Below are 9,250 nucleotides of genomic sequence, written 5' to 3' on the forward strand. Positions count from 1 at the left end.
TATCAGTATAAATGCCATCATGGATTTGGTTATAGCTGCCTTTTCCTTTTAGTTGATTTAGTCAGTGTGTATCCATTTGTGCAGAAAATATTTTTTAATAGAAGGTGCAGAGAATAATTTTTAAAGGTTGCATAGTTGGCATTCCCCTATTTTCCCAGTAAGGCAATGAATGGAAACAGGTGGGTTTTTTTAAATTCCCTTTTCTTTTGTTCATGGCGTGAAGCAGGATATCACTGGAGCCACTGTGAGTGCTGTGCTGTGCATGTGGGGGGAAGTCCTGCAGTGAGGTAACAGCCCTGCTGTATTGCAGTTCTTCTCTGCAGAGCCTGAGCCTTATGGAGGGTCACGTCAATAAGCAATACAAAATGTGAATTTAGTTTAGTTCCTTCAGTTTGAGTCATGTTCCCAGTCCATAAGGAAAACGGACTTTTCCTTAAAAACTTTGTGAGATTAACACAGTCGGAACAAATTAAAAATCACTGTAAGGTTTGCTGTGTTTGTTTTGGTGCTCTTTCCTGGGACTCTTGGGAATGGTCCTGTGCAGGGCTAAGAGTTAGACTCAATGATCCCTGTGGGTCCCTTCCAACTCAGCATATTCTAGGATTCTGTAACCTTCATGTCATCCTTGTACTGCATTGATGGCCATTGTGTCTGGGTTCTCTTGATTAATTGTACCCTAACTGCAGCTGTGCTCTGCTTCATTTACTTATTGGAAAGAAAGCCTTTAATTTCTTCCAACAGATAGCTAATGGGGAGATATCTTTAGGGAACTGTGCATGAATCATCTGTTTACTACTGTGGCTGAAGTAAGAGCTGCATAAAATCCAGACAAATCCCAATCCTTAAAAGATCAGCATTCTTTGAATTGTCTACTTTCTCTCTTTGTAGTGGATTGGTCTTGGTTGGACACCAGGTGCCCACCAAGCTGCTCTATCACTCCTCTCAACAGGACAAGGTGTAGGGGTATAATGAGATGGAAAAACTCTTGTGAATCAGGATAGAGACAGTTCATTAAAGCAAGAGTAAAGGCTGCATGCAGAAGTGAAGAAAAATAAAGTATTTATTCTCTACTTCCCATTGACCGGTGATGCCCAGCCACTCCCTGGGAAGTAGAGCATCAGTATAGCAGCTGTTCCAGAAAACAAAGGTCATAATAACAAGCACCCTTCCCTCACCCCCTTCTTTCTCTTGGATGTTCTGAGGAGGTGACTTTTGGATGGGATATCACTTTGGTCAGGTTGAGTCCTCTGTCTTATGATGTCCCCTCCCAAGATTTTGCCCACCACCTGTGTACTGGTGAGGGGGAATGTTGGAGACACAGCCTTAATGCTGTGGGGAACATTAACTCCAGCTCAGCCAGACCCAGTACATCCTACTGTGTAAGTCTTTGGACATTTATATTATGTCTGGATGAGGTAGCCTGCTCCTTATTTCCAAGCTTTGCCCTTTTCCTTCCCTGTGTCCAGAAAGATGATAAATATGGCAGCTCAAAAACTGGGGATGTCTCTCAGGGGACGAGACCTTCTCTGTCATTCTTAATGTATTTTTTTTCTGGAAAAGGAAAGAGCACACTCTCATGTGTTGCGGGGGAAATATGGGTCGTGAGGAAAATATGAACTGACCCTTGGGATTTTTAGCCTGTCTGAGGCTTTTTATTGGAGTCTTCTGTAGTTGGTGACATGAATTAAAGTTGGCCATTTGTCTTCTGCACTTTGCTATTAACTCCTCATTTCCCTGCCTGAATAAGTGTTCTTGCTACCACCAGCAAACTTTCCCTCCCTGTTTTGCAGAGTGTACACATAGAGATGCAAAACAATTGAGCTGATCTGGCTGTCTGGCAGGCATCTGTGGAGAGTGTTAGGAGACATGGATAGGAGGAGATGGTGCAGAAACTTGCAGTGGCCAAAGGGATGACACTGAAAAAGCTGCAGCATCTCCCCAGCTCCAGGAGTAAACCCCAGAGAGCCAGGAGATGGCTTTCTGAGGAGTGCTGAGCCTATCCTGGTGTCTTTCAGCAAGACTCTTCTGGCAGCCCTGCAGCATCTGCTGCTTCCCCAACTCATGCTGTAGTATTCCCTGAACAAAGCAGTCTACTCTGGAAAACCTTTATTAAAGGGAAAAACACCTTTTCAGGAACTGCTCTATAACCATTGTCACTTGAAATAAAATGCCGCTTGAAAAATTCTCTGCAAAGTGCTTGTTTTGTATTGAACTGAGTCCATAAAGACAAGATTACTTGTATAGTTTGCTTCTTAAAAATGTCTTGACTGTAACTATGTTGCTTCAAATAATATTGCCATTTGTTAGCATTGAGAAAAGAATACTGTGTTGGAATGTTTACCACATTTTACCTGCTTCCACTTTTTGTCTTTTCTGTTTTCACTCATCTTTGTCTCAGAGCTTTTCTATCTTAATTTCATTTGGGCTGCGTGTGTTTTGCTTCTTTTCATCTCTCCCACGTTTCAGACAGCCATCCAGTATTGCAGTGATGACTCTCCAGATTTTGAACCATGGGGAGGTCCATGGGTGGTGCTAGCTCAGAAGTCAGGAATGCATATTGTTTGGTTTTGCACTTGTTTCTGCCTGCTATCCCTGCCACTGCCTTTCCTAGTGACTTCCTTCTGTGTCTTGGTGTCCTTGTCAGATGGTAATGAGAATTTTTGTTCATCTATGGAAAATACATTGAGATTAGGGCAGGGGGTTGGGGAAAATACTTTACGAGTGCTGACAATTTATTTTTGGTTTAGATGATAATTTCCTTGTCCAGTGTTTTATACTTTCTCAACAGTAATATTTATTTAAGCCATAGAGAAATGAAAGATCACATAACAGGTGATTGATTCCTAGGGTGCTAGACTAAGCCCTGTGTTGTCTGTATTCTTATCACTGTGCTTTTGACTGGTATACCTCTGTTCACCTGGAAAGTATTCCTAAAATTTTAACAGCTGAGTGGTTTATACTCTTAGTACAGGTAGCCCTTTTCCTAATATAATTTGTCATAAGCATTCCAACTAATTTTGAAGTGATCAGTTGCTACTGCCTGACTGCATTGTATTTTCTGGAAAAATGGATTCTTTCTTTCATTTTTTTCTCCAAGGAAGAATTGTATATGCTCTGTATGTTTTTGGGTGCTGAGGCAGTGGTTTTTATTTAGATGTATGTTGCAGAATTGCTACATGGAAGAAGGCAAGATGAGACAAGTACTTATTGAATCTTTTGCAGAAGGCATGAAATATTAATTGTTTTGAGTTCCTGTGAAAGTTAATTTATAGTCTGGATTGTGAAAGCTCTGTCAGTGATAAATAAATCTTACTTGTTACTAGAAAGGTAATTTATGCAACTAGGTCACTACCCATCAGGATAATGCAGAGTTCTTGGTCTTATTAAAAATAATCAGAAGCAAAAAGTACAAATCTTATGCAAGTGTCTGCAAAAAAAGGACTAAATCTTTCCCCAAAAATCAAGGGAGAAATTCCTGAAGATTTTATTATAGGTTTGTAGTCTGTTCTTCTCTTATGGACTCTCAAACCTAAAGCAGTTCTGGTTTTCTTATGAGGGAAAAACTGGATGTTTTGCTCAATTGATGCATTACATTTCTGACCTAGTCAGAAAGTTCATGGTTTTAGCTTTAAAGCCACATGTTTCTCACAGATGGAGTACTATCTTTCTAAATGGTTGTTTATTTAAATATTGACTGGCATTCAGAGATCTCATCATTCTTTCAGAGAACCTAAGTATGATCATTATTTTTCTTTTGGATATGTTAAGAGCTAGTAATGGTGAAACTGTCTACTGGACTGTAAAGTTGCTTTGTTCAGCAGCTTCTGTGTGACAATGACTATAGCATCTATCTTTATAGAAGTGTGCAGTCCAGGTTGTAATTTTGATTGCTGTAAAGTTTTGGGTTTCAGTTGTAATGTAATTTTTGGTTGTAATGGTTTTATTGGACATATCCAGTGTAAGACATGTGGCTTAAAAGACGGAGTGGGTTTTTTTTGGTGTGGTTGTTTTAGGAAATAATCAAGTAATGATGTGAAGTGTAGGCAACAAAGGAAAAGTGAGACATTTGGGCTTTATTTTCTTTTTAAATAAAAATGGACTAGAATTTCTTTCTATTAAACTCAACATATTAATCTGTATTTATTTATTTATTTATTTATTTCAGGAATTGGAGGCCTTTCAAACATTTGTGGAAAATCGACTTCCTTTTGATATTGTTATTGATGGACTCAATGTTTCCCACATAAAATCCAGAAGGATGCAGTGTGAAAATGTAAGTGCTGGTTAAATATTCATTAAGTGTTTTGTGTATACTGATTGTAAAACAGTGAGTGCTCATTATTACTTATCCTCTAGAGAAAATGAGCAAATACTTAGTTGCACATTCACAATGAAGTTCAAAGAGTTATCTAAGTTTCACAAATTAAAATTTATTAGTGGGAAGATGGCTCTTATATATTTGCCTGTATTAGCTGTAAAATGTCACACATTTCCTCATGTATTCAATGTTTATAGTTACAGCTAAGGTATCAATAATAACAAAGTTTTTATTGCAAAACACTGTGATTGTTTAAGTTTTCATAGTAATAGGGATTTGGGGGAACTGGGTAAATCTGCTGTGTAGAAAATTTAGTATAATGTAGTTATGCTTGTAAAAGTTGTCATTAAAATAACCCCCTGTTAGTTCAAACCACATCCTATACACATTTAAACATTATTTCACTTCCTATTGCTTTGAGACTTGAGTCCTGTTTGACAAGGGTAGCTCAAACTGGCTTCAGTTCTTTCCACTTGATTTGTAGAAGAAAAATCCTGCTCCTTTGTCATGACCCATGTTTGAGAATTCTTGATGCTCCCTTGTAGTATTTCACTAAGAATTGGCTTAAGGTTATTTGGGGTTTTTTTTTGTCAATCAAATTTACTTTAAATCAGGAGTAGCAAAGTAGCTGCTCACACTTATTCCAAAGCCAGAATTTAAATTTTCGCACTCTCAAAATTAAAATGAATTTATAAATTAGCTTGATAATAAAAAAAGAAATTCACTTTTACTAATTACAAGAAATACATTTTTGTTCTAGGAGTTACTTTAAAGCTATTGTTAGAAAGTAATGTATACTCATATATGTAGATAAAAGTGAGCTGGGAGGTTAGATAAACTTGCTGAAAGATGCTTCAGAGTGGCAGTGTAGTTTCGTGAGATACTGTCTCACAAAGAGAGTACTTTACTTGCTACAAAAATAGCAAAAAAAGTTCACAAGTTGTTTGGGTGGGATCAGGGAGGAAGTTTTGATTATCTAGAAGAATTCCAGGAAGAACATAGTGGCACAGTGTTTTAACATCTAGAAAGACATATCTGTGCTGCTGAAGATGAGGAGAAAAGAATGGCCTTCCTCAGTGCATGCCTTTCCCACTGTGGGAGTTCTAAACAGGATTCTGAATGGTTTGTAGAAACTGGAGGCAATCGAGCAAAGAACCAATCTTTGGCAGATAATTACTCCTGTGTTCTGATCAGAAATCTTACTAGGAGGTATTAGCATGCTGGACAGCATAAATTGCCTTTGAGTTTCTCCTTAGCTTGGGCTGTAATGGAGGCACTTTGGGATCCATGATGCCAAAGAACTCCAGGAGGACTCTGTGGAGGCATCAACTTTCATATAGGTTGTTCCATATAGATACAGATCAAATTTCTCTTGAATCCCAGCTGCTTACTGATTAGGAGGATTTTGGGAAGAGCTGCCTTTCCTTCCTACACAGCAGAAAAGTAATTTGGACTCACCCCATCTTGTTCAGAAGGTTCTTTTAGCTTTTATTGGCTTGTTCTATGAGTTAGATTGCTGTGAATGATTATTACATTTTGCCATGCACAAAAAATGCTAATCATTGGGATTTCTGCCAGTCTTTTGATGCTCCTGTTTTCTGGATCCTGTTTTTGGGAGTATGGAGAGTTGAGAGATTGGAGAAGTCCATTATTTCTGCCATAGACCTGTAGATATTCACTGGCTGAATAGTATCTGTTTTGGCATGGGAAGTGTATATTTGCACTCTAAACAACAAAATAGCTCCTTCACTTCCCAAAAGAAATAATATTCTAGACACATGGACTACTAAAGACTTTTCCCTGCATTGATCCTCTCAATTAACTGAGATACTTTTAATTTTTTTAATGCTAGATGTCATTATACACAATTACAGTATTAACTATTGAGTTTCTAGTTTTTTCCAAGTGGAAACATAGTTTAAATGTGAGATCATGCTGGATGCTAGCAGATCTTTTTATTTCTTCATGACTCTGAATTTCTGTGTTGTAACATGTCAAAAAAGGACTATGTTTTTGTTCTTATTTTGGATACTTCTGACAAGAAGCATGCATTCTTGTTTATTGACTTTTTTTCTGAGACTGCTAAAAACAGAAAGAAACGCACAAAGCAGAGCAATCCTTTCTTCTGTCTCCAAACTCTTTTCAGAGGAGGGAAGGGAAGGCCACAGTAATCTGTTCATGTGTTGCTTTTCTGGTTATGGTGTTGCTGCCAAGTAGTTTCCCATCTGTGAATGCTGACCTCACTCAATGCTGTAGTCTGTCCTTTGAGGGCTGGCTCTGCCACAAAGCATCCTCTTCTGGAGGCTCCTGTCCTCATGCCTGTGACAACCAAATGGAAAATGTGGAGTGGCATGTATGGGGCACTTACAGCCTGCCTTATGAAGTTCTTCAGTCTACACAGGGAAACACAGTGCTGAACTGAGAAGATGGAGAGGAGAAATAATATGAGAGAAGTGGGAGGCAGAGCACAAAGGATGGAAGAAGCCAAGAGTGAAGGTTACTGAGGTCAGACGGGCTGGCTGGGGTAGCATGACAGTCCCATTTTGAAGAAGAGAGGTATGCTGTGACTTCTGCTTGATTAGAGAGGTAGTAAATGAGCAGTGTTTCTGAGGCCCTATGTTAAAGCTGTCCAGCCTGTTAAAAGCTAAATTATTTAACTTGTCAAAAAGCTAAGTTGTTTTGAGTCTCCAGGTATGGATCAACCCTTTTCAAGGGTTGATTATTGCATCTGTTAGACCCAGTCAGGACATTGTTTTATATACTTTTCTGGTAGAATATATAGTTAGTATGCAGCATAGCTGAAAGAGAAAATGAGATTGTTGCTGTATTTCTAACACACTCTTAAGTGATACTATTTGCAAATTATTAGTTTCTTTGGAACCTGTCCCTTATGTGATTTAGAGAGAATGGCGAAATTTTATTTTATTTAACACAAGAGAAGGCCTAAGATTTATGTGATAAAAAACATGGTAATTAAAATGCATCCTGGTCTTAATTTATATTTAACAAAAAGTACTGTTTAACTTCATTACTTAGCTTCCAGAACTGCAGCTGTTCTGCTGAAGACCAAGACTCTAACTAACTCTTAGTCATATGATTAGAATAAAAAAACATGGATGAAATTTTCCGCTCTGTTTCAAACAGCCTAACATCTGTAATTCCATTTAGCATGCCTTAGGCATCTTGGGGAGTGGCTGGGTTGTGCGGCAAGGCACAGGTACCTTGAGGGATAAGAGGAGACAGAAAACAAGCAGAGGTTGAAGGTCAAATTTTTACTCATTTAATTCTCTAAGTGTTCTGACATTCTATAAAGCTAGATATGTGACTTCCCAGACAACTTCTGTCCTCATAGTCAGCACTTAGCAAATCATCATGAATATTATTGACTTGACAGATGTACTGGAACCTCCTGTGGCAGTTTCTCTGGTTTATGACACTCTTGGTTTGTAAGTATAATCCCCAATTGCCCTTTTGTCCAAGTAGGTTTTATTCTTGGTCTGTTTCCTGGTAGAAATTATGATATGGCTGCATCAATTACTCAATTCTTGAAAAAAGGAAGGAGGCAGCATGAAGATGGGAGCAAAGATTTTTTGAGGGCTAGGGAATGGTGAGCCCTGCACACATAGTGACTGTAAAACCACAACAGTGGACATCACCTCCTTTCAACCCTTTGCTTCCTTACTGTAGCATTTTAAATTAGGCATTAAAGTTGACTCCTAATTAAAAGATATTAGAGAATGGAAATTATTTTTGCTATATAATCAATAGAAAAAAATTCCAAACCTCCCTAAAGTCTAAAGTCATTCAGCCTTGTCATCTGCTGCTGTAAGACTGTACCTGATGGGTTTTGCCTGACTGAGTCAGTCACTGTACTGCAAACATGTGGCTTGTAAACAGAGCTATCCTTGCAGTTTAACTAAGCAAAGTTGATTCAGGCTGTATCATGACATTTATGTATCTCCCAATGTATCTAATTACATAAATCCTTACCCAGCACAATCACATTTGGCACTCTCTGTAGTGCTCTCACCTTTCACCTTGTAAAGGTCAAGAGAGGGTATTTCCACATTAATTGTCCATTTCTTCTAATAAACAAACTGTTACATAGTTTTTAAATTGAGGTTTTCCTGTTTATGACAATTTTCTGCAGAAGTATCCTTTCGAAATGAGAGGGAATCCCAGTGCAAGGATAGCTAGGCTCTGGAGACTGCTCTTGGGTTGCAGAAGAGGAGTGAAGGCACTTTGCTCTGCTTCAGCTACCCCTGAACTGTGGAGGACCAGGGTGGGAGATGAGAGAGGGCTGAGAGAGCATGATCTGCAAGAACAATCTGAAGAATATTTTGCTATTCTTAATTTACAATGAGTTTGGTACATTGTAAATTAAGTATGCAGCCAGGTCCTTTTTTTTAGCTGTACTCATCTGGTGTTAGAAGTAACTAAATACATATTTCAAATGTGTGTCGGATTAAAGCTAACTCACTGTTCACTTCTTCAAACAGTTTGGCAGCTGGGGTCAGCTCTGCCCTAACTTTACACTCTCTGATCTCTGTATTAAACTCAGACGTCTAAACGATTGGTAAAATAGTTCCAGATTGAGTTACTCAAGGTTAACAATGCACAAAGGAATAGTGTTTGCTCTTGGCAGGTAATTCAAAGTGGTTCCTCTTAAACTTAATCAGCACTTCTATAAATGAACTACATGAGTTTGTATAATTCCCAAATAAATTGCTGTAGTCCTGTAGAATAGCTGAGGAAGCCACATCCTTGCTGTTCCTTCCCATCCCGATCTGCTGGCAGCATACCACATCTCTGGCCTGAAGCAGCAGTCAGCTTCTGCCAGGAAAGCCACCAGACCTGCCCTGTGCACCTCTCACAGGCTGTCACAAAAAGCCAGGCTGTGACTGCTGCAATTGGGAGTGCTCTGTGGCAGGT

At 38.8% G+C, this 9,250-nt stretch overlaps 1 protein-coding gene across 2 annotated transcripts in view; it reads left to right on the top strand.

Annotated features, from left to right (window-relative positions):
* Nucleotides 1-9,250, top strand: part of PRORP (protein only RNase P catalytic subunit) — a 38,120-nt gene that overhangs the window by 10,672 nt on the left and 18,198 nt on the right. For both annotated transcript variants that reach the window (XM_021542692.4, XM_021542691.4), the window contains exon 5: nt 4,166-4,273. In XM_021542692.4, coding sequence (XP_021398367.3) covers nt 4,166-4,273 — 108 coding nt within the window. The remainder of the gene's footprint in view (nt 1-4,165; nt 4,274-9,250) is intronic.

Source organism: Lonchura striata, chromosome 5, assembly GCF_050655825.1.
Source record: "Lonchura striata isolate lonStrDom1 chromosome 5, ASM5065582v1, whole genome shotgun sequence".
Lineage (NCBI taxonomy): Eukaryota > Metazoa > Chordata > Aves > Passeriformes > Estrildidae > Lonchura > Lonchura striata.